Raw genomic sequence first — 23536 nt, forward strand, 5'->3', positions numbered from 1 at the left:
CGGTTTTCCATGTCCTCTTCCATCACAACCACACCAAGCTCACCATCACCGAATCCCTCTTCCATTACCCACAACAATCATGCGTTTTTTGATGATACAACACCCTCTGCTTTAGGTTTCTGGTCCAATGTCTCCCCGACACCAGGTGGACCTCTCTCATCAAGTCATCACAGCTCGGGTGGAAGTAGCAATGGAATAGGAGCCTTGAACTCGAATCAATCCTCTCCTCAAGTATTCTCCATACCTCCACTCAATTCATCGGGTACAATTACAACGAGTGCTCTCCCTTTTACCTCACCCACACCAGGTGGTTTGTTTGATGTTCCCAGCAATAACACACCGAGTGCAGATGAAGCTCACGCATCCTCTACTTCGTTATCATCCTCTTCATCTTCACCATCCGCACTGAAACATGAACATCATGGCTCATCGTCATTGTTAGGTCATTCTGGCGTTACACCAACTCCTCTCTCGATTGGAGCTTTTACCTCCATCTATGATGCTCCCAATCCACCACAGCCACCACCGCAACCAGTCCAGAGTAAACCATCATCGTCATCTCACCATCATCCAACCTCCTTGAATCCAAACAACAACAACAACTCGAATTCCAACCATCACGGAAGTAATAGTGGAGTGAATAGCCATCCACTAACTGCATCAAGACCAATCACTGTTGCTGGTTTGAGTGCCTTTACCAATAATCCTCCATCTCAGCCTCCTTCTTCTGGAGCAACAACGGCACATAATCAGGCACCTTCAACTGAGGAATCTCCTTCTTTAGGTATTTTCACACCATCCATACTGAATCAGGTCAATTTGGACGCAACTCCACAACATGGAGATTTGGCTGACAACTCTGCCCAGTTACATCATCAACAACAGGCTGCTCAGCATCATATGCAAATGATGCATGCTCAACAACAAGGCATGATGGCTGCTCATCACAATCCACTCTCTGCTTTCAATTTTGGCAACAAGATACCTTCAGCTCACATGATGCCACAACAAATACCAAGTGCTAACTTGACTTTTAATGTCAACAATGCAGCAACCTATATTCCAATACCCATGAATTATGGAATGGCATCGTATGTGGATCCAAATGGAGTTGCAAATTCTAGCTCTCCTTCTCCTTCCTCCCCTGTTGGTGAAAGCTTACCTTCTGGCGTTCTCATGTCAGTCGTCAGAGGATTCAATGTTGACGATGGTGTTCCTGAGGAGCACGGTGGTAAAGATAACAAGAAAACGCTCACCACTCATGTTGTTCGTGTAAGGGTTGCAGATTTAATGAACGCTCATCCTCTACCATCAGGCTATAAATACATGATTAACGCAGTCTTATTGGGATATAAGCGATATGAAAAAGAGGAGATCTCATCACTCGAAAGCCAAGAAATTGCTTTGAAAAGTCAATCGGAAGAAGATTTTACCTTTGACAATATGGTTGTCAAACATACTAGTCACAGCAATGGCCAAAAACTGTTCCTACGATTCAAATTGGTCATGTGTAACGACAGGGACGAAAAGGTATTGGAGCAACTTGACACAACATACTTTAAGACTGTCACAAAGAGAGCCATCATAAAACGGCAAAACACAAAGAAGATTGATGAACAAAAGAAGAAGGTTACCAAACTTCTTCAAGTAGAACCAAAATACAGCGTCACTACAGGTGGACAACTTATCAAAATTGTCACTGATAACATGCCAGAAAAAGTTCGATTACAAACCCTAATTGTGAAATTTGGAGAGAAGAAGGCACGAAGAGTTCACTCAGCAAGAGACAACATGATTATTTGTGAAACTCCAGAGTATCAAAAGGCTGAGGGAGTTCCAATTTCAATCTCCATGGACAATGGTGTTTCGTTCTTCCATGCACCTAATGTGAAAATGACATTTATTGATCCTGCCACAGATACATTACCAGAAGTGACGCCTCATAGTAAGACGTTTGTGGTGAATTTTGCAACGGCAGGCGGTGGAAAGCATGCCAATAGTAGCAACGACGAAGATGAAGACTTGGATCCTAAAAAGAAAAAGTCTAAGAAGTGAGGGCTCACAACTGTATTCCAATTTTAAACAAGCTTAGTTGAAAACTTAATTGATTGTCCAATGTAGAAGAGGCCTTTTTACTGAAACGTGTAGTGCTAGACCAAGTTAATGTTTTTCATATCATCTTCAAACTTTTTCAATTCTTTCACCATCTCTACAAAATTCGTGCTCAAAATAAAGCGTGACCAAGTATCTTGTAAATTGTAATTGCAAGTTATTTCCACTTCATCCAAAATTGTTTTCAATTGCTCAGTATGCTTTTCGTTCCATTCTTGAATAAAGACTGAATCACGTGGTTTGGCCGTGTTGAGTGTAACGGTAGTTGCTCCAACTCCTGAAACAATTACTCCATTTTCTCGCAATGCATTACTTGCTGCTGGTGCAGATTCGCTTGTTTCTCTCAACACTCTGGTGGATAGTGTATATGAAAGAGTTTTGCTCAACAATCGATAATTCTTTTCAAATTCTTTTTTCACGTTGGACGATAGATTGAGTTCAAAGGGTGCTCCATTCACAATGAAATTGTCACTCAGTTTACCCAAAACAGCAATCTTCTTTTGAATGTCTTCCAAGGTGTGAGAGGGTACTGGATGGTAGACTTTCTCAGCAAAATAAAGAAATAGAAAGTTTTCAGCAGAAAATTCTAATTCACACCATTCTATTATGTGTCATGTAACATTAATATTACACAAAAAAAAGGTGAATAATCTTAATAAATTTCACACACTTACCCTTAAAGTATTTTTGACAAACTTCATCATGAAACATGACAAACAAAATAATACGCAAGTCAATAATATTCTGAGAGTCACTGTCCTTTCCGTTCACAATTCCAGCTTCACGATATAGAATACTCAAAATTCTATTGTGATCCAATGCTGAAGATCCACTTGACAGCTCCATAATCATACTATTTTCATGCTTCAATTTAGAAGGATTTACCATTGAATTGTCTCCAGTTTTAGATGCTGTAATCGTTCCTGAAGATTTCGAATGATTTTTTCCATCCGAATTCTTCCAAAAGAAACTTCTAATGAGTGGAATCCAAACACTAATAAAGTTTGTAATCAACAATGGAATGTTAATGAGCCAAGCTGCAGCAAAAGAGTATTCAGGACCTTCTTGATATTGTGGAATGACACTCAACAAGACAAAACATAAAAGGAAGAAAGCCCAAACCACTACAATGGTGATTAATTCTGCCTTAATACCAAATGATTCTTTGGCATATCTCATGACTCGATAGAAGAAGATGAGAATGAAAATTCCATAAAATAGAATGAGTGCAAAAGATCCCACATAGACAGCAACTATGGTTATAAAATTCCAATTCAAAATATAAATTTCACACATTTTGTTGGTGTGAAACGAAATGAAACCATGTGTGTGAATTTCAAAAATAAATTTTAAAAGAAATAATAACTCATTCAAACATACCTGTAGCTGCACATCCAACATTCCAAGTTTCAGCACCTGTCAATCGGTTCAAAAACACTCCACAATAAGCCAAGAAAATAATACTATTCAATAAAAATGTGAATAGGAAAATTTTGGCAATAAAGTCGTCACGTGCCAACTTTCTCAATTGTCTTAAACGTTTTTTACGCTTCTCAGACCATTTCTTTCTCTTTTCTTGATCCGTGATGGTCGAGTCAGTCGTGTTGGTTAAATGTAATGCTTCTTTCACTTTTGATTTCAAACTACTCTTTTTTCGTAATGAAATACGTGATGAAGAGGAGGAAGAGAGATCAGAATTCTTCTTATCTAATTCATTCAAAGAAGAGACAAGTCCAGTTTGTAAATTTCGAGGAGTAGTTACTGAACCAGTGGTGTTATGGTCTGACGTGGCATTTGGCTTGTCTAGCAGCAAATCTACACCCATGGAAACTAAATGATCTTTGAATGAATCACCTTGTAATCGGTTCATTTCTGAAATATAATACAATCGAATACACAACACCAAATAAGGAATTGCAATCAATGGAAATCCATAAAATTGAAAACTCAAATACAGTGCACAAGGAAAAGCATCTCTTCCAACAGCCAATCGAAGTGACAATATCGAAAATGAAAAATAGTGAGCCAATATTAATATAAAAACAAAAAACGATGATCGTGCCTTGATCGGTTGTTTGTTTCTCCTAAAAAAGTATGTCACGATCGTGACAAGTGTATAGAGTGTGAAAAGTCCCCACATGACCCACGAAGCAATCGTGACAAATGGTTGATCTGCACGTAAAATTTCATTATTGAAAGCCACATTATTTTGTAAGAGAGAGTCTGTCTGTGGTCCAAACAAGGTCATTTTAGTTGTTGTTGTTGTCATTGTCGTGGACAGGATGGAATCTTGAACGGGAGGCTGTTGAAAATTGTGGAAATTATTGAACGACGTCGAGGTTAAACCCGAAGAATAACATGAAGAAATCCATCGAATCATCTCTGACCAAATATAGGACATGAAATGATTATTATCCTGATGATGATGTGTGTCCGTTATGAACCTGTCAGTAGGAATGTGTTGTGTCATGATCCTAGAAAAACAACTCTTTTTTTTAAAATATGTGTGAATGTTGATAATGATGATGTGAGAAGGTGTTGCTGGAATAACGAGGGAAATGAGAAGGGGATGAAAAATGATTGTAATTATTTGGGAATTTTGTGAGATGATGTTTTTAGACTAGTTGTTGTTGTTGTTGTTGTATGAGGAAATTGGTGATTGAAATTTCTCCGATGAAGAGAAAGGCAATGGTTGTGTTGTTGTTGTTGTTGAAATGTTAAAATACGCCGAGTGAGTTTGAAATCGAATGTAATCACCAATGACGCGTTGTTGTTGTTCAGATGGATAAATCGAGTGTTGTGGTTGATTTTTTTGTCGAAATGACAGGTGGCGTTTGTCAAACTTTTTGTGTCCTCCAGAACAAACTTGAAAATACGGCTCATTCATCCAATGAAAAACAAGTAGAACAGCGGGAAAAATAAATTCTTGGCGCAAGTAAATGTTCATAATTGGGTATTTACAATAAATTCCTCAACTTTAATATTGAAGTTTTTCGTGTGTGAAAAACAAATCATTAAGGAAATCGTAAAAAGCACCTTCAACTATCGTTTTGATTCTATTTTTGTGTCTGTAGAATTGAGGCGCATATTAGGACAATTTGTTGAGGACTGTTATTTAACTGGATTAAATTCTTCATCGAAACCAATCGATTCCTAAATCCAATCAAAAAAAAACAAATACAGATCTAACTTTAATTTTCATCAACAACTAACAGAGAATGCAATTGAGTAAAAATCACTTACTGAGCGGAATTGCGGCAGGAACATTTCTCGGATTTGCCGCTGGTCGAGGAACACGTTGTCGAAATTGTATGGCTCAATGTCAACACAAGGAGAATTGTCAAAAGTCATGTAAAAAGAAGGAACAAGCAAATAACAATCCTTCTTCCAATACTGAGGTGAATGATGATCAACCTAAACAGTAATAAACGAATCATGATTTATTTTAGCTTGACTTGTGAAATTGTTAACATATCCAACATGTTAATACTTTTCATTTCATTGAATCATTCATTCGAGCGCATATTTGGTGTCACTAACAGAATTCTTGTTGTTGTTTCATATTGAGGTGAAGATTACCACAAATTGTATCATTCAAGTTTGGAATCCTTCTAATGAATCATCGATATTCTTAATCAATCCCACTTGTTCCAAAATATAACATTCAATTCCAGTTCTCAAACTTGATGCTGAATCTGTAAATAATTCCTTCTTCAACCATGAGGATGGAACATGAGATTTGTTTGGCAAAATAAAGCTCACTAATTCTCTATTGAATGCTGATTGGAATGCTAATCTTGAAACTGTCCACAAATCAAAGGATGATTCTCTCATGGTCTTGAACACATCATCGACCGTTCGAATGTGTGAAAATTTCAATGCATTGCTTTCAGAGACCAATTCAAATCCAGTGGTTGATGAACCAGTACTGCTCGATGGTGACTTGGATGATGTTGTTGGTAGTGAGAAACTTGAAGATTTCAAAGTATAAAACGAAGAGCGAGTGGGAGTGGATGGAGAATATAAGGAAGTGTTTGAAAAGTTATTGGTTTCTAATGGGATGGAGACCTTTTTGGAATTCAATGCAGATGTGGAAAGGGAGGAAGCACGTTCAATTCAACATCTCCTTCGTTGGCAGTCATGGCAGATAATTGAATGGTCAATACATTTAACACATCCGATTCTTTTTGCAATTGCTCCTTGAGCAAGTCGGATTGAATACCAAAAAATTCGAATGGATCGACCTTACTGTCTTTCAAGATCTTCATCGTGTCAATGGCTGAGGCAACACCAGCATATTGACAACTTCCGTACTTGCATTGTTCGAGTAAGGAAACTCCTGAAACTCGTTGGAAAAAATCGGCTAGATTTTTCGATTGATGGATAAGATCAGACAATTTGTGACTTTTGTAGTGGTCACAATTGCTGGAGTTTCTGTATTGCTCTCAGCAGGGATGGCATGAAGGGAGAGACGAGGTACTATTGTTGGTTGTGGCTGAGGCCTTTTCGAAATGCTTCTTTGTGGTTTTTCTGATTTTAATTCGAACGTCTCCGTACTTGTTGAACAGTTGAGAATAAATGGTTCGTAAAATCAAGAGAACAGAACCCAAGAAGAAGGCAGTGAGTAAAACGGCACTGATCATGTTGAGAGGATGTTGTTGTTGAACAGTAGCAAAGAAGATGATGATGTTGCAGTGGTTGACAATTTGACTAACACGAATTGCCTAATTAAGCGAAAATACAATGTTCACAATGAGAAGTGTGTATCCAATTGGACAATAATCAAGGAGAGGTGTGTGCGTGCACGATCGAATTTGAAGGCAGTCAAATCTGATTTTTAATTCAAATTACTGCTTTCTGTGTTGTACAATTTTAACAGGGTCCTCAATTCTGGAAGAGAATCTCTTGTTGTTTTTGAGTGTTAGTGTTGTTGTTTTTTTTCTCAAAGACACTCTCGCAAGAGTGTGATCGAGAAGGCAACAAACTCGGCGACTTACAAGCAATTCCGAAAATACAAAAGTCTAAAAATGGGCTGCAAAATTCGAGAGGCAATTTCTCTCAAGGAATTTGTACCAAAAACGTTCGGATTGCAATTTCACACAATGAAAGTGAGGAATTTTCAATAAGAAGAATTTTGAAAGTATGGAAAGAGTGTTCATTCTCCATTCCATGCATGTGCACATAAAACTGAGATAGACCTATTCCAGAACACGTGAGCTCTTTGACGTATTGACATTTCAGTGCACAATACATTTTAAATTTCTTCTTTGAAATTAGAATTTATTTCAATTTGGTTTGTGTGTGTATTGGCCTTCACACTTCTGTTGTATTACAAGTGTGATCACACGGAGAGAGTTCTCTAACCAAGCAATCGATTTGACTTTTTGGGAATTTTCCCATTTCATAATTTTTGTTATCCGTTTGCCTCATGAACTTTTCGTTGTATTACGTTCATTTTACTAATTTGATTTGGGCATTTACAGTTTTTTGTTTGGTCAAAATTTCACATTGTTGTCACCCATACAAGTTCATAGTTCTTGATCAAAGATTAAAAAAACAAAAAAATGTCTGAACAACAATTTCATCAAACCACTGACGGATCGAGCCGATCGGAAACACCTTTTTCTTCAAGAAAACAAGAAATTCCATTGTATTGTTCTGAAATTGAAATTGGTGATTTGGATGATGAAATTACACCCATCTCCGATCTTGGTGGAAATGTCTATTCCTTTGCAACCGATGAGGAAGATGAACTTGTGCGAAATGAAAAGGGATCAATTTCAAACACACTTCGAACAATTTCATGTCGTACCAATGTGCCTGAATATGAAATTAATTTGGATTTACCACCCAATGAAAGATGGACAAACTTAGTTGATGATTATAAAGAAAAGTTTCCTGCATTGATCAAATTTTTAGAAGGTAAGAATGAGTTAAGAATTTTGCAAGAAGATTACTAATTGCCACACGACTTGTCAATTTTTTGTATTGTTTCAATGCCAATGATCATGTTGTGTCCATCAAATTAGGTGAAATGAATGACGTTCTTGGAGGAGGTATTCGTGCTACATTTGCCAAAACTTTCCTGAACATGATTTTTAACGTGTTTACAAACTCAGGAGCAGTGTATTACTCACAAGAATTGAAAGCAGTTGCTCAACAAGCGAATTTACCATTGGGACTATTGGCATTCATGCAATTAAGTTATGAACTGTTCGCTTGTTGTACGAGTGTTGTAAAAGAGAATAGTGATGGATTTCCGTAAGTTATTTTTCCAACTGTATCTATGAATAATTTTGACAATTGAAATATTAGTATTCATGTGAGAACTATGGACTGGGCTATGGATTTATTGAAAGAATACACAGTTCAACTTAATTTCACAAGAAATGGAAAAACACTTTTTAAAGCATCCAGTTGGGTGAGTACACGTGTAAATAATGAATTTCGTTCATTTTGAATTTTTTGATAAATAATAGGCAGGATATTTGGGAGTATTAACGGGATGTAGACCCAATGGATTTTCGATATCCATTAATTTTAGAAGTACAGAAGATGGTCACTTTGGAAAGAATATTATCAAAACTATTACAAGGTAGGTGTGAAAACATGTAAATGGATTGTTACGGAACTCGATCAATGTAAAATATTCAATGTTTCGTTCCGTTCCTTACATTGTAACGAAAAGAGGTTGGCCCATCAGCTTCCTTGTTCGAGAAACTTTACAAGATTGTGAAACATACTCACATGCAGTAGCAATTTTGAAAAATAGCAAATTGATCGCACCTGTATATATTACCGTTGCTGGTTGCAAGAAGGGAGAAGGAACAATCATTACACGTCAACGAGAAACCTTCAGTTCTGACAATTATCTTATTTCACTCCAGGATTTGCACAATAATACCCAAATTTCAAAACAATATTATTTAAAAGAAGCAAATGCCATGATTCAGGCCAATGCCGACTGGTGGAAGAGTTTGAAAGAAATTAAGGATCAGTGTAACATTTTATTATCCAGTGAGAGATTGAGTAAGGCATTCAAACATCTAAAGAAAATGCCACAAGAATTGACCACTATCGATTCAGTGACCGACATGTTTTCGAAGTATGGAAATTATCCTCTCAAGAATGAGACCACTATTTATATTACCGCCATGAATCCAAGTAATGGAGATTATGCAACCATTTTGGTATAGGGCTGTGATGATGAACCTTAATAACCATTTTTTTTTCTAACTGTTTGAAGAATTTCTGTAACCCTTAAAACACCTTAATAACCATTTTTGTTTTTTACGGTTTTCCGGAAAGAAGGAACTTTAAAGCTCACAATATTTTTTGCAAATCGTAAAAAAAAAAGAAATAAAAGGCGCCAACACTCTGGTTTTTCAAAATAAAACAACAAAAAAAAACAATAAACAACACAAAATTCAAAGATAATCTCAAAACACCATGACCGTCCTTAAAAATCAAAGAGTAAACAATCCATCATCGAGACAATCTCAACCATTGTCATCAGAAAAACCTCTCCGACATGTAGGAGCAAAGGTTGCAACCAGCAAGCGATCGACTGCTGCCACTTGTCAAAACTCCAACAATTCCAATCCATCCGGGCCAAGACCTGTCATTAGAAATCCAAGACCCAACAGCCCAACAAAAATATTAATCCCACTCCAACTACTACACAAAATGATATTCAAAATATTCAAAATAATCAAAATGACATGATGAGACCATACCAATCGTCTCCCATCATGATCTCACCCACTTTTCCACACATGATGATCCATGCTACTGATGATGATCAATTATCGAACAAACCCTCTTTGAAGACTCTTATTTCTCAACTCTCCTCGTTCCCTCCTCGCGTAGATCCTTCTCCAATTTTGAACAAGATTGATGAACACATGAAAGAGTCTCCATTCTCGACCGTCCTCTCATTGGTCGGTCACTTTCAAAGATCTACTCGTTTACTCCTAAAGAAATCAGAAGAACAACTGGTCAATGATTTCAATTATTTGCTCATCCTTGCTCGTCATTGTCAGAAAAAGATTTCTCTTCAAGATGCTTTGTGCAAAGATTATATCTTTTTGTGGATCAATTTGAAAACTCAATTCTGCATCAATAGACAACGTTGTTTGGACAAGATGAGTAAGAGTGGGAATGCTCAATGTATCCAAGATTTGACTCGGCTCTATATGGATTTGTCGATTGTTTTGCTTTCAGAACATTTAGAAAAGACATGGGTTGAGGAACAACTAGTCAAGATCCATTCTCCTCCAAGTTTGGTACCTACTGTAATGCCTCCTTGTCAACCACAGCAACCAATGGAAACCAACCAAGTTCCATGTTTAGCAGAGTCCTCTGGTCCAATGAATGCTCTTCCAATCAAACAAGAACCAACACGTCCAAAGAGAACAAGAAAATTGACTTCTCAAATCAAATCCACTCTCCAAGAATATTGGCGTGAAAATCCAAACGAAGCAGAACCATCATTCTTTAACTCTGAGGAAAGAATGAGAAAATTCATACAAGTGATTCAGTTAGATGATTCATTCTTGGAAGTGTTAAAGAATAATGCTGCAAGTTTGTGGATGGAGTTTGAAACAGCTCGTCGTTATGTGACACAACAGGATAAACTTTTGTAAATAATTACAAATGATTATAAATATGTATATTCATACCTTCAACAACATACTTTTTTCAAAAACAAAGAACGAGTTCAATAATTTTGTAATTCAACAGAATTTCAATAGATGGAAAAAATCAAAGTTGAAAAATGCAACAAGAAGAAGACACTCGGAAGCCGACATACCATCATCAAGACGTATTTCCTGATGATATCTTGTATCAAATATTTTCCTATTCATTGCTTCCGATCATACAATTTCATTATTCACTCGTTTGTAAGCAATGGTATCATCTCACCAATCATGAAACATTTTATAGAAATTATTATAACGATGCCATTCATAACGGATTGAATAACTTTTTGAATCCCACCCATTCCGATCGGATGAAATATTTATTTGATTGGACTGAATTTGTGAGTCATCTTCATCCAGAACACTATGAAGCCTTACAACAATTAAAGAAAAATATTCGTGTGGAGGATGTGAGCGAATGGTCAGATTCTGATTTGCATTACGGTATCCTGAATTTTCAAACAATCATCAGGAGAAAGGAAATCCAAGCGAATTATTATTGAAAATGGAACTAGAACCATTTCGTTCTTTGTTTGGAGTTCACGATATGATATTAAATTTTTGGCATTAGCAAAAGAAAACCCAGTACTTGAAAGCGTAGATCATCAACAGATACAGAGCAAGCCGAGTTATACGATGTTTCGTTGATTATTGCAAATACTGCAACATGGAACATGTGGCTAAAACACTTATTAATGGTCATATTGTGGAAATTATTGAAAAAAGGGCAAATCTTTGCCAAGTATTAGTTCAAAACAATTTTAAATACAGGCAATATGTTTGTCAGAAAGGGGAAGCCTGTGGATTTTCATCTCTACAGGTCCAAGATCATGACTCGATTTTAGATATTCAAGCAGCAAGAAAAAAGTTCTTTTCCAAGTTTGTTTTAACCGAAGACGTATTGAGACGAGGTCGTGTGGATACACAACGAATTATTGTGGTCTATTATTCCAAATTAGAGCAGCAGAAATTCACAATATTTTTCAGAAAGCATTATCCATTATTACAGGATCGTCATTATTTGATTCCAAAGAAATCCACGGCATACAAGGACGAGTTTGTGACCTCTGAAATTCTAGAGAATTGTGATACAGTGGTATTTTGTGTGTTTACAATTCCTGATGAGGATCATGCTTCCAAATACCGTGAAGCTTTGCAAATGTTAAAAAGCAAAAAGAAGAGAGTGTTGTTTGGATGTCGAAAATCAAAGTCGCTTTCGCGTGTCACTCTTTACCATCCAGACATTGAAATTATTCGACTACGAAAAGATCCAGTGAGTACTGCATTGTTGCTGGACTATGCCTTGTTAGGAACGAACGGCATTTAATGAGATTGGGCAAAGAGTGAAAAGTCTTGACAGGAAATGAAGAAAAAATCGATTATGAAAAGCTTAACAACAATTTTTATTGCTTCTGTTGTTCTCTAGGTTCAATGATCAAAGATTTGCTCCAAATTACATCTTCGGCAAGCAACAGCTGTGCCTTCTCACTCTCTACCATGTTACTGAAATCGAATGTTTTCTGCAAGAATGGTATTGAAATGAAATCATACAATGTTTGTTGTTGTGTCTTAATTCGTTGAATCACTTCAGCAATTTTTCTTCTCTTGGCAAAATTAATCAATTGCAAATCAGATCCCTCCTTGGTAATGTAATCCTTATTTCCATCTTCAATAAATACCATGTCTGTTAAATAAATTCCAATGTAGGGTAATCCTTCTCCACTTCTTGACATGTGATCTCTCATATTCTTGTAGGAACTGGTCATGGATACCAATTCATTCAATTGTTTCAATCGTTCACTTTCAACATCTCTCTTAGGAATGGCTTCCCATGTCTTTTTGAGTCTGTGAATACCAGCATTATTGAACGCACTGACAATCGAATTACATCCATTCAAATTATTTAAATTTTTACATTCCCAAGCCACGTTAATCCATTGTTTCACTTTTCTCACTCTCTTCTTAATATTCTCTTCACACACAATATCTGACGCAACAAATGTACTCAAATTATTAAATTGTTCAGTGAGATGTGAAATGTTTGGAGCGCGTGTCATTTTATCCTTCTTGGTCCAACCAAGACCAAAGAATTCTTTTGGTTCAATGGCTGTGAAAATATTACTTTCGAGAAGAGTAATTTGCTTGGCAATTTCACTTGGTTCCCATTGTTTGATGTTGAATGGTTTCTTTTCATCTGCTTCACTCCATTTCGATGGTATCGAGGTTGTACTCGTTCTCTACTAAACATTTTTTCAAGTTTTTCTCTTGATTCTCCATTGCTGATTAAATTTGCTTCAATTCTTTCCTTAATCTTGTTGGCAATACTAATGTAACCAGAACTGGATTGTTTTTCCATTTGACATAATCTTCCCACTTGTCGATAAATAAAGTTCATCATGGAAGCATTCAAATGATTGTTAAAATCATAGCTGTGATCTTGAACCCATACTCGGACTGTATTTAACATGCGGAGGACAAGACTTGCCATATTCTTGTTGTTGGCCTCTTGATGAATGAGAGGAAGAATGTGATATTCAACATAGCTCATCATTAATGTCAACAACGTTTCAGGAGTACAGAATGATCGGTAGGTAACAAGGAATGTGTTTGTGAAATTTGAATCTTCACTAATGTTTTGACCGCAAACTCGTGCAACCAATCGATTGAGTGTGCTGGCCTTAATTTTGTTTTCCTCATCTAGAATGATTTCATTTTCTGCGTCTGTTGCTTCGTCAAATAATTTTGATAATTTGTCAATCGTAATGATATCTGATTCATAAACTTTCTCCAAGACAGTCATTAAAGAGTTGGAAATGGAATGATCATTTGAATTTTTTCCAGAAATGAAGGATTCTAATGTTGAAGCTGAAAATTCCTTTCCAAGTAAGAGAGCTCCATAAAGCCATTTCCAATAAGTGTTATTTGAGTTTGCTCTAAAAATGGAAGTAAATTCTTGAACATAGTTAGTCACAATTTCCACAGATTGTGAAGTTAATTCCAGAATGACTTTCTTTTGAGTTCCTAGAGAGACGTGTTGCAACATTTTTGCAATGATAAACATCACGTATTCGATAAATTGCTTATCCCCAAGTTTGGTATCGGTGAGATATTTAGCTCCTTCAGAATCTCGAATATCTAGCTTGATAAACGAAGATAAATCTTTGTGAGTGGGTTCAAATAATTTCAAATTATCGAAATTGTTGTTGACAATTTGCGTCACTCGAGGATGAACAAGAGTATTCACTTGACTGAAAATGTCTTGGAAACATTTGAAGCTATTCGTCTCAAATTTGTTTCTTCCTCTCAATTCAAATTGATCAATATAGAATGCAAGAAGTTTGATGAGTGCGTCGAGTTTTTCAGAACTTCTTAACCATTCTGTGAAATAGGAAGGATTCAAGTTGGAAAGAATCCACAAACAACACTTTAAATGTTGCTTCAACGTCATTTCTGGAACAGTTTCCATGGCATTTAAATTTTCGAGAACCATTACGACATACGGGAAGAATATTCTTGCAAGAAGTTCAAGTCTTTCTTTTGATGCATGTTGCTGAGATAAATGTAAACATTCCTCTTTTGTAAGAATGTATCTCAACACTTTCACAGCACTGTTGTGGACATCAACTTCCGCTTTAAATTTAGTCACACAGTCTCTCAAAATATTAGTCAACAATTTGAATGGAGGACATAAAATGGCTTCATGGTGGATATACTCTTTTGGATGATAATTTGCAAAGTTGAGCTCCATAAATTGAGGAAAGTCACAAATAATTTGTAAAAAGTCAATTCCTAATTTGATCGTATTGATGGTGACTGTCTTTTTAACCACAAATTCTCTGAAATAAATTTCCATCAAATCGAACACTAATTCTGACTTGATTTCACCACAACCTAATAAATCTCTAAAGAAGAAGGCCAATTGGTTGTTAATTTGAGAGGCAACAAAGAAGTTTGCAAAATCGTCCTTATAAAACACAGCTTTCTCAGCAAGAGCACCAATAAGTTCTTTCAACAGTAAGGAAAATTTGTATCCATGATCGTTGGTTAATGCTTCTCGTTCTCTTTCAGAAAGTAAATTATATTGAACTTCACTCATGTGTGCCCTACTGGCCGTCTTTTCTCTCTGACACAATAAATAAGATTTTAGAATTAAATCCAAGAAGAACCATGAATAATTAAGACTTTCGTAATAAACTGGTGCTGAACCAATAGCAAACAAACTCATATTCATGGAGTAGCTACTTCTATTGTTTTGTGAAGTTGCAGATTTGTCTGTGTCAGTGTTCAAACTGCTTCGTTTAGTATTTCCAAACATGTCTTGAATGGATTTTCGAAGGATGCCATTACCAGCACGTCTTCCTGAACCTTCAGATTGATATAGATGTGAAGGTAGACCCTCATCATCTGTTGGAACTGAAACTGTCAGTGAATCATCAGCCTTTCCAAGTACATCTGTGAAAAGTTCAATTAAATTCACATAGACTGGAGATTGAGTCATGACAATGTCCTTGAACACGTAATTCACATAGGTATTCAGAAGCTTGTTCGATCGATCTGCACAATCAGTGATAACTGCTGCTCCCTTTAACATGGAAACAATAACTTGAAATACTGTTTTTTGCAAATCAAACAGTACGTTAGAAATTCCAAGAAAATCGAAAAGATCTCCTTGATTTTGACTTTCCCTAGAGGCTGTTAAATTTGAAGTCGTGAATGTGATACTTTTTCTTGTAGTAGTTCCAGTTTCAGTCGAAGGAAGTGAACTTTCTGTAATTGGTGACGCAGCTGTACCATCGGTTGATTTGTGTCTATTAAACAATCGATCTGTAAGTGACATTCTTTTCTTCATTTTATCATTCTTGATCTGATTCTGTTTTTGATCAAAAAGAGAAGAAGCATGACTCTCTTGTTGAGTCGAATTGTTGTATTGCTCTTGTTCTTGTTGAGCTTTCAAATATTCCAATAAATTAAATCCGTCCTCTCCAGGTTGTGCAACACGTTTGATAATTTCATTTTGCGATTGTTGTGGTGATGGAGTAGTGCTGGTGTCAACTTCTTTTGATTTTCTCTTCAAAATATTCTTTAAGGAAAATCTCTTTTGGAGTGTTGATTTAGGTTGTGCGGCGTCCTTCATATCCTTATTTTCAGGAGAAGGAGTGCTATTAGGTGGTGATGAATTATTTGTAAAAGATTTTCTCTTAGCAGCTAAAATAGAACTCTTCAATGATTTTCGATCACCTGCTCCTGAGCTTGATGAAGCAGAGCTCGAGAGAGGAGGTTCTAATCCGAAACGAGCCGAGATGGATCTCAACATTTCATCCTCCGTGGAAGAGGATCCACCACTGATGGCAACATTCACAGTGGATTCACCAAACAATGTACTCGATCGTGATGTTTCTTGCATTTGCTCAGCCTCCGTAACAAATGAATGTAATACATCAGGAATTCGACACATCACACTCAATAGCATATCCATGATGAGTGTGAAATGACTCACAATTTTCGAGAAGGGAACTTTCATTAAATTTTCAATCGATCTGCGACAATCCTTAACAGCTCGTGTGAGCTCTTTCACTTGTCCGTTCGATCCATCCTTAATGATACTAATGAATGGTGCACAATCGGCAAAGAATTGAAGAAGTAATTTCTCATTGGGATAAATCGTTGAACACACCCGAGTGTTACACAAGAAGGATATTTTTTTAGGGTCATGACGTCGCTTCTCGAGGGAGAGTAATTGATTGGAACTTGCATTCACATTGACACTCAATCGTTTGGCGTCAGAGAGATAATTTCCAGTGAGTTTTTGATAGATGGGGAGTGAATAAGTGTATGTGAAATCTGTCATCTTGGAACAATGATTGTCAACAATATCCTTGATGGTGAGAACGGAATATCCAAAACAAATTTTTGGAACTTGGCCATCATTACCTAGAGTTTTCTTTCTCTTTTGGCCTTGCTTTTCAATGACTAGATGATACAAAGAAATCACTAAATGATTCTCTTTTTCAATAGGAAGAGGGAGAGCAATTTTGATTTCATCAATAAATCGAATAATGTGATCACAGTCAAACACGACATTGCAATAAATTTCAGAAACCAAAGATTGCCCAACGGGAGAAATAATTCTTGGAGCTGGTTTTCCAATAGCTTCCATATACTCAATTTTCACAAGTACATTCTTTGCTTTGAACTTTTTGATAGCAAGATTCTCTAAAAGTGCCATATCCGTGTCCAGAGAGGACAAATTTTCAACTTTAAATTTGTCAATGTTCAACGACACGGGAGAAATATACAGTAAATGTGAAAAATCAAAGTGAGGGAATTTGGGAAGCTTCTCGTGCAATTCTTCAATCCTGTATGACTGATAATTCAAATTGTCAAGTGAGGCACAACATTTTCGAAGTTCCTTTTCTTGTTGAGGATCTTTTGGATTGAGAATGGACATGTTTCGCAACTGAATTTTTTGAATGACTTCCTCAAGAGAAATCCATGCACCACTTGTTGTGAAAAGTGGTTTTTCAAGTTCGGATCCAAACAACAAAAGTCGCTCTACAGGATCATTTTCAAACTTCTTTGGATTGAATTTGAAACTTTCAAAAACAAGATATCCAGGAACTGCCTTGAGTTTTTTCAGGTTTCTTCTAATGACATCAGTTTCAGCTTGAAGCAATTCTTTGAGATCGCACTCACGACTTGTGTGTGGAGTGTGAAATGAGAGTGAATTTTCAGCTTGTTGGCTAACAAGTTCACACATTGCATCAACATACGATGCTTGTCGTTTTGAACTCACGGTGGCTTCTCCACTTTCTGACTCGGTAGCATTTTGTGGAGTAATGTGCTGAAAGAGGACATCCATTGGTAAAAAGTATTTGATCGCATGAATACCATTTTCTTTCACAGGGCAAAAAGAAAATAAAAATGGTTCTTTGTGAGCTTTCAAACCCTGAAAATCATCGAGTGGTGTTGGTTGTGATTGTTGACACTCTGATTGGGTATCTTTCACGAGGGTATGATTCTTTCTTCCTGCATGATGTTGTTTGAGAATATGCTCTGAGGTTGCACCCTGCAATGTTTTGTACACGAAAATAACAGCATAAATATCTGTCAGTTGTTCTCCTTTCAAAACATGTGACAAGGAAAACAATGCTTTTGGTTGCTGATCCAATTGTTTTTGTAACTGTTTTTTGACATCCAATTCATCATAGAAACCATTAATCATTTGATGTGAAATCATGTGGAAATAAAACCTTTCACTCAATTTAGCTTTGGTTTTTGCATTGATGAGTTCAAGTGAAAGAAAATATGGCTCTAGTTCGCCAGCTTCTAATCGGAATCGATAAAATTTGGTGAGAATATTCAATTGGCTGTTTTCAATGAACAATATTGAACCAAATCATGATGATACTTTAGAAATAACTTACTCTTCCATAAAGTCATTTGGATGATAGGCCATTCTACGAGTGACAAATTCAAAAACATCTCTTGCTTGTTCATAGTAAAGTAGATTTGATGCCTACAATTAATTGATATCGATATATATATCGATTCCAAAAGTGAGAACGTGTGTTGAGTCAAATATATTTCCGTTTTTCAAAAAGTTCACAAAAAAACAATCATTGACAACCTACCTCTGCATTGTGTGGCAAAATATTCACACTCTCTTTCTCATCATGTTTCATGACTGTGAATTCTCCGTTATACAAGTGCAAACAATTCTTTGCAAATAAATCCTGAATGGCATTGTCATCTCTCTTTTCAATAAAGAACTTGTTGACCGTCTTTGACTTTTCGACATCAATGTGCAATGTTTCGGAAAGTTTACAATATTCTTGTCCATTATGATCATGACTTGTCGTTTGATTTGGAACATGCTCTTCAAAATACTTGTAATCATTTTCAAGCGTATGTTTCACATTCTTGACACTCATCGAGGAGGCATTATTTACAAATGAAATTCCATTATTAACCACAGCCGAATTTGGTGAAGTAGGAACGACAAGTTCTGGTGTTACTTGTGGTTGTGACGATGATGGAATCGAACATACAGTACTCGAGTTCGATCCATCCACAGAGTTTGAATTCAACACAATTCCAGCATTAATACTCGAATGTCTAGCAGCTCGACTATTTGCCCTTGATTGTTTATAAGTGTTGAACAAGGCTACGGTTGAAGATGAGGAAGAATTGGATAACGACGAGTGAGAAGTTGTTGTTGTAGGAGTTGTACCACTATTACTACTACTATTTGGAGAATCAATTCTTTGAGAAGAGGATGACAGGAGTGATTTTGTATCATACATTGGAGTCAAAGGAGTCGTAGTAGTAGTAATGTTGGCAGTTGTTATCATCATGGGTGTTATCTCATCTAGATTTTGTGAATCATGATGATTTTGAGAGTGTTGATGGTTGTTATTATTGGAATCATTCAATGAAACATTTTCATCCATGTTGTTGTTGTTCGTTGTTGGAAATGATTCATTGAATACGGATTGTTGTTGTTTGATGTAGTCATGAGGGGTGGTCACTGAAATGTCATTGTCATCTTGTTCGTCATGAATAACCGAATCGTAGGGAATGTCAATGGTTGGTGTGGTGGTTGTTGTTTCAACAGTTGGTGTTGAGAGAGGATCGTGATGCAGCATTGGTTCTACTTGTTGTTGCTGTGATGATGAATCATGATGCAGCATTTGTGTATTTTTTTAAGAAAAAGTGTCACTTGTCATTGTTGCTTTGGAAAAAAACATCGATTGGTTATTGGTTTGGGAAGCGTTGGATTTATTGGTAAAAATTATCAAACCGCTGTCTATCGCCAAATTTTACAATTACTGAATCCAACCTTAGCACTCACGTTACAACATTAGATCTTTACAACCTCAAGAAACGTGATGCAAGGTTACAGAACAATTAAAAAGAATTCGAACATTGTTAAGAAATCAAAGATTTTTTGCTTCTAATAAGTGTAAGGACTGATTCGAAATATTTAACAACAACAAAAAATATAATTCATTATTCCTTATAGATGATTCTTGATCATGACACTTTATTTCACATGATGCAATTTCTAGATCATGTATTCGTGATCGGAACGTGCTCCGTGGTGTGTCAACAGTGGCATCAAATTTCTTCCAAGATTCCTTTCCATTTCAATTTTAAACACAAAAGACGAGCCTTGATTCCACTCATTTTGAATTCAACTCTGAATTATGAATTGAACATCATTGAATTAAATTTAAATGACATGAACTTGGGAGATGATTTTATTGAAAAGTTGTCGTCCAATTATGGTATGATGACATTGAAACACTTGAAAATTTTAAAAATTAGAAAATGTTGTCGTGAGAATGGTGTGAAATGGATTGCAACAAGTTCCGTAATGAAAAATTTAACACAATTGAACATTTCTGATTGCAATGTTGATTCTGACATGCTCAGCGTGGTTGCTACCAGTTCATACATGCAAAACTTGACCAAGTTAAATATTTCAAGTAATGGATTTGATGATGACGGAGTGATTTCATTGTCAAAAAGTGAATACATGTCCAATCTCACTTCTCTAAATATGAACAGGTGTGGATTTACAGAAATTGGGATGATTTCTTTGATCCATAGTCCGTACATTCGAAATTTGAGATCGTTGAAATATGCAAGTGATCATTCAGCATTATCAGCAGAAACTGTCGAGAGAATGGCTTCTTCGGATCAATTTAAACATTTAACCAAGCTTTCGTTGTGCGAATTATTGGAAAACGACAGCTATTCAACAATTGCTAATAGTGAAACTATGAAAAACTTAACATCAATTACAATCAACCAGTCAATATTGTTAGAACATGCAATTCAATGCTTTGCATCAAGTCCTTTCATGTCCAATTTAACTGAAATATCAGCTAATGACCACATTCACGAGAACGACAATACCTCAGGAGGAGAGCTCGCTATTGCCCAATCCAAATATCTCAAAAAGTTGAAACGTCTCCATATCTATTCCAGAAACGATCAAGTGCTCAAAGAATTATTTACGAGTGAAAATGTCAAGAATTTGACTGAATTGAGTGGAGTCATGGTGAGTGAATCCTTTTGTCATTGTCCTTATTTTACCAATATTACCCAACTTTCATTGTCATTTGATGAAACCGATTCATCATGCAAGTATTTATCAATCAATAGATATTTGACCAAATTGAAATACTTGAGACTTGTAGACTTTCCAGACGATGCAATTGAATCTATTTGTCAGTCAGAAAACATTTCAACATTGATTGCTCTTGAATTGAGAAGTGATCGTCAAAACTCCTCTTCCTCATTAATTTCCATTGCAAAAAGTCCTTTTCTTAAGAATTTACAACAATTATGTCTTGGATTTATCGATTATCCCAACAAGGGATTTGAAGAATTGTGTGCTTCACAAAACATGAAACATTTACAAGTGCTTGAAATTGGTAATCTTTCCACAAATGCCTTAGAATGTATTCGTGAAAGTCCCTATTTGAATCAGCTTAGAGTTTTGCAATTATTGGCAGACGGATATTGGTTTTATATATATGGAAACATTCAAAACTGTACTGTATTAGCCAATTGTTCGAACATGTCAAATTTAACAGAATTGGATCTTTCTTTCAATGCCATAGATGATGAAAGTGCAGTCGCCATTGCCAATGGTTCACATTTGAATAATTTAAGAAAATTATGGTTGTTTGAGAATGCAGTTGGCAATGAGGGATTTCTTGCTTTACTAAAAAGTAGCTGTTTAAGGTTGGATTATCTAGATTTAGCTTATAACAGTATTAAGGATGATGCTGTTGAGGACTGGAATGAGCTCGTTCCATATGCGACCTACATGACATTGTTAAAACTTGAAGGGAATGATATCACTGAAGAACATCTTTCATTAGTTTGTCGATGGTTTTAATATATTAATACAAATGGAATGGAATTCGAACTTTTGTTCAACATTTCGTATCTGTATTTAAGATCAGCTTCTATTCGGTTACGCAAGGATCGAACATGATGTTGAGGCTATGAATACTGCTCTTCGACTAAAAGCAAATTCTTTACAATTCGTTCCATATGAAATCATTTGCAAGAATGAATTTGGAGCATGTATGAGAACATATTAAACGAAACATTAAGATTAGATGAACAACCATTCATTGAAAGTAAAGATCTGGATTTCACTCACACCCGTGATCTTGTCGTTCATCAACAATCCTCAACAAAAACATGGAAATGTCCAATCAGTTCTTGCTTGTTCCACGTACTTTTTCAAATATGGAAAATATTTATAATACATTGCAACCTGTTGAAAATCTGTCCCGTTCATTCGCAGCGAATCCACAAAACGAAAGGTGTACCAAATGAAAGATGTAAAGAATTCATTCAACCAAAGACGCAGTACAACCATGACCGAATTACAGTTTGTGTCACGTGCATTCGTGATGTCGTGTGGTCTTGCTGTTGGAGTGTTGTTGTATTGTTTTGCAACAATCTCACACGTAAACAACAGGTCTCCTCTTCAAGTCACACGTCCAACGAGCCCGAACAAGGAAATTTATATGAAATATATTCAGCTCCCAATTCCAAAGTCATGCAGCTCTTTCATTTCAATCCAATGAATGCATTACCTTCTCCTGTTGGACCTCCAATCGCTCAAGATCTTCAATTAGAATTGGGTTTTCAATTAGCAGATATCGATCCAAGAAATCAATTGTTTTATATATTGGCTCGTCGAAATGACTCGAATGTATTCAAAGAAGAATTACTTGGTTTGAGTTTGACGAATGGTCAAATTGTGAAACAAACCATTCTTCATACCATCGTTCCTGGTCGTACCACATTTGGAAGAGCTCAATACTTGAATGTGAATCCAATGAATGGAGATGTGTTTGTCGTTTGCAATTTGACTCCAAATATTCATTTGTTTTCGTTATTGAAGATTTCTTTTAAGGGAGATCAATCCAATATCACCATTCTTAATCATGGATTTAGTGGAATTGGGTCTAATGATGGATTATCTGCATTCGATTTCAAAAACAATGTACTCGTAATTTCCTTTACTTTTAATCCAACGGAGGACCCTTCTCTTGTTGCATTGGATGGAACCACAGGCCAGATATTGAAAATTGATCCAAACAAAGGTTTAATGAACACATTGACATTTGACGCAAAGTACTGGATTCATACTAGGTATTGGTTTCGATCTGCAAAGAAATCAAAGAACTATATTGTATTTGGAGAGTAGAACTTTGCAAGTTCGAAAAATTGTGTATATTGAGAAGTTGAGTACTCGTGTATTATTCTATGGAGGTTCCTTGGATACAGTGAGAAGAGTCATGTATTGTTTCATGTCCAAGATCAAGAGTTTGGAAGTGGATTTGGTAACCATTGAGGTCGATACAGGGAAAGTCGTTGAAACATCTCCGGTTTTAATTCTTCCTCAAAATTTACTTGTTTATAATGGTGATCAATAAAACGATGAGTATATGGGAGGTACAGAATCTGTTTTTGCGAAATCAACGAGTCTAATGTTTTTGTAATTTACATCATAAAAACAATGTACTGAAAGACATGATCGGCTACGGCCATATCACGATGAATGCACCTCATCCCGTCCGATTTGAGAAGTTAAGCATCGTCGAGCTGCATCAGTACTGAGGTTGGAGACAACTTGGGAACCTGCAGTGCTGTAGCCTTTTTGCCTTGTTGAAAAGTGTCAACGCTAC

General features: G+C 36.2%; 10 protein-coding genes across 10 annotated transcripts; 7 read left to right on the top strand and 3 right to left on the bottom strand.

The window, feature by feature from the left end:
- Positions 1 to 9: 9 nt before the first annotated feature.
- C9374_013904 (uncharacterized protein) lies at positions 10 to 2055 on the top strand (the record flags this gene model as incomplete). The annotated part of the gene is made up of 1 exon (XM_044689832.1): positions 10 to 2055. One exon carries the CDS (start codon positions 10 to 12, stop codon positions 2053 to 2055), a length of 2046 nt encoding a protein of 681 aa, XP_044553336.1.
- Positions 2056 to 2150: 95 nt separating this feature from the next.
- Positions 2151 to 4360, bottom strand: C9374_013905 (uncharacterized protein; the record flags this gene model as incomplete). The annotated part of the gene is made up of 3 exons (XM_044689833.1): positions 2151 to 2713; positions 2787 to 3365; positions 3493 to 4360. The coding sequence occupies 3 exons, from the start codon at positions 4358 to 4360 to the stop codon at positions 2151 to 2153; spliced, it is 2010 nt and encodes a 669-aa protein (XP_044553337.1).
- Positions 4361 to 5706: 1346 nt separating this feature from the next.
- Positions 5707 to 6755, bottom strand: C9374_013906 (uncharacterized protein; the record flags this gene model as incomplete). Its single annotated transcript, XM_044689834.1, has 3 exons — positions 5707 to 6180; positions 6222 to 6475; positions 6593 to 6755. The coding sequence occupies 3 exons, from the start codon at positions 6753 to 6755 to the stop codon at positions 5707 to 5709; spliced, it is 891 nt and encodes a 296-aa protein (XP_044553338.1).
- Positions 6756 to 7676: 921 nt separating this feature from the next.
- C9374_013907 (uncharacterized protein) lies at positions 7677 to 9308 on the top strand (the record flags this gene model as incomplete). Its single annotated transcript, XM_044689835.1, has 5 exons — positions 7677 to 8034; positions 8142 to 8373; positions 8428 to 8533; positions 8592 to 8707; positions 8801 to 9308. The coding sequence occupies 5 exons, from the start codon at positions 7677 to 7679 to the stop codon at positions 9306 to 9308; spliced, it is 1320 nt and encodes a 439-aa protein (XP_044553339.1).
- A 579-nt stretch (positions 9309 to 9887) lies between these two features.
- On the top strand, positions 9888 to 10757 carry C9374_013908 (uncharacterized protein; the record flags this gene model as incomplete). The annotated part of the gene is made up of 1 exon (XM_044689837.1): positions 9888 to 10757. The coding sequence occupies one exon, from the start codon at positions 9888 to 9890 to the stop codon at positions 10755 to 10757; it is 870 nt and encodes a 289-aa protein (XP_044553340.1).
- Positions 10758 to 10888: 131 nt separating this feature from the next.
- On the top strand, positions 10889 to 11317 carry C9374_013909 (uncharacterized protein; the record flags this gene model as incomplete). Its single annotated transcript, XM_044689838.1, has 1 exon — positions 10889 to 11317. The coding sequence occupies one exon, from the start codon at positions 10889 to 10891 to the stop codon at positions 11315 to 11317; it is 429 nt and encodes a 142-aa protein (XP_044553341.1).
- A 164-nt stretch (positions 11318 to 11481) lies between these two features.
- On the top strand, positions 11482 to 12141 carry C9374_013910 (uncharacterized protein; the record flags this gene model as incomplete). Its single annotated transcript, XM_044689839.1, has 1 exon — positions 11482 to 12141. One exon carries the CDS (start codon positions 11482 to 11484, stop codon positions 12139 to 12141), a length of 660 nt encoding a protein of 219 aa, XP_044553342.1.
- A 76-nt stretch (positions 12142 to 12217) lies between these two features.
- Positions 12218 to 19504, bottom strand: C9374_013911 (uncharacterized protein; the record flags this gene model as incomplete). Its single annotated transcript, XM_044689840.1, has 4 exons — positions 12218 to 13008; positions 13056 to 18181; positions 18239 to 18330; positions 18446 to 19504. The coding sequence occupies 4 exons, from the start codon at positions 19502 to 19504 to the stop codon at positions 12218 to 12220; spliced, it is 7068 nt and encodes a 2355-aa protein (XP_044553343.1).
- A 365-nt stretch (positions 19505 to 19869) lies between these two features.
- Positions 19870 to 21726, top strand: C9374_013912 (uncharacterized protein; the record flags this gene model as incomplete). Its single annotated transcript, XM_044689841.1, has 2 exons — positions 19870 to 20880; positions 20968 to 21726. 2 exons carry the CDS (start codon positions 19870 to 19872, stop codon positions 21724 to 21726), a joined length of 1770 nt encoding a protein of 589 aa, XP_044553344.1.
- A 699-nt stretch (positions 21727 to 22425) lies between these two features.
- C9374_013913 (uncharacterized protein) lies at positions 22426 to 23284 on the top strand (the record flags this gene model as incomplete). The annotated part of the gene is made up of 2 exons (XM_044689842.1): positions 22426 to 23000; positions 23056 to 23284. 2 exons carry the CDS (start codon positions 22426 to 22428, stop codon positions 23282 to 23284), a joined length of 804 nt encoding a protein of 267 aa, XP_044553345.1.
- Positions 23285 to 23536: the final 252 nt, after the last annotated feature.

This window comes from Naegleria lovaniensis, assembly GCF_003324165.1.
Source record: "Naegleria lovaniensis strain ATCC 30569 chromosome Unknown tig007, whole genome shotgun sequence".
NCBI lineage: Eukaryota > Heterolobosea > Eutetramitea > Acrasida > Naegleriidae > Naegleria > Naegleria lovaniensis.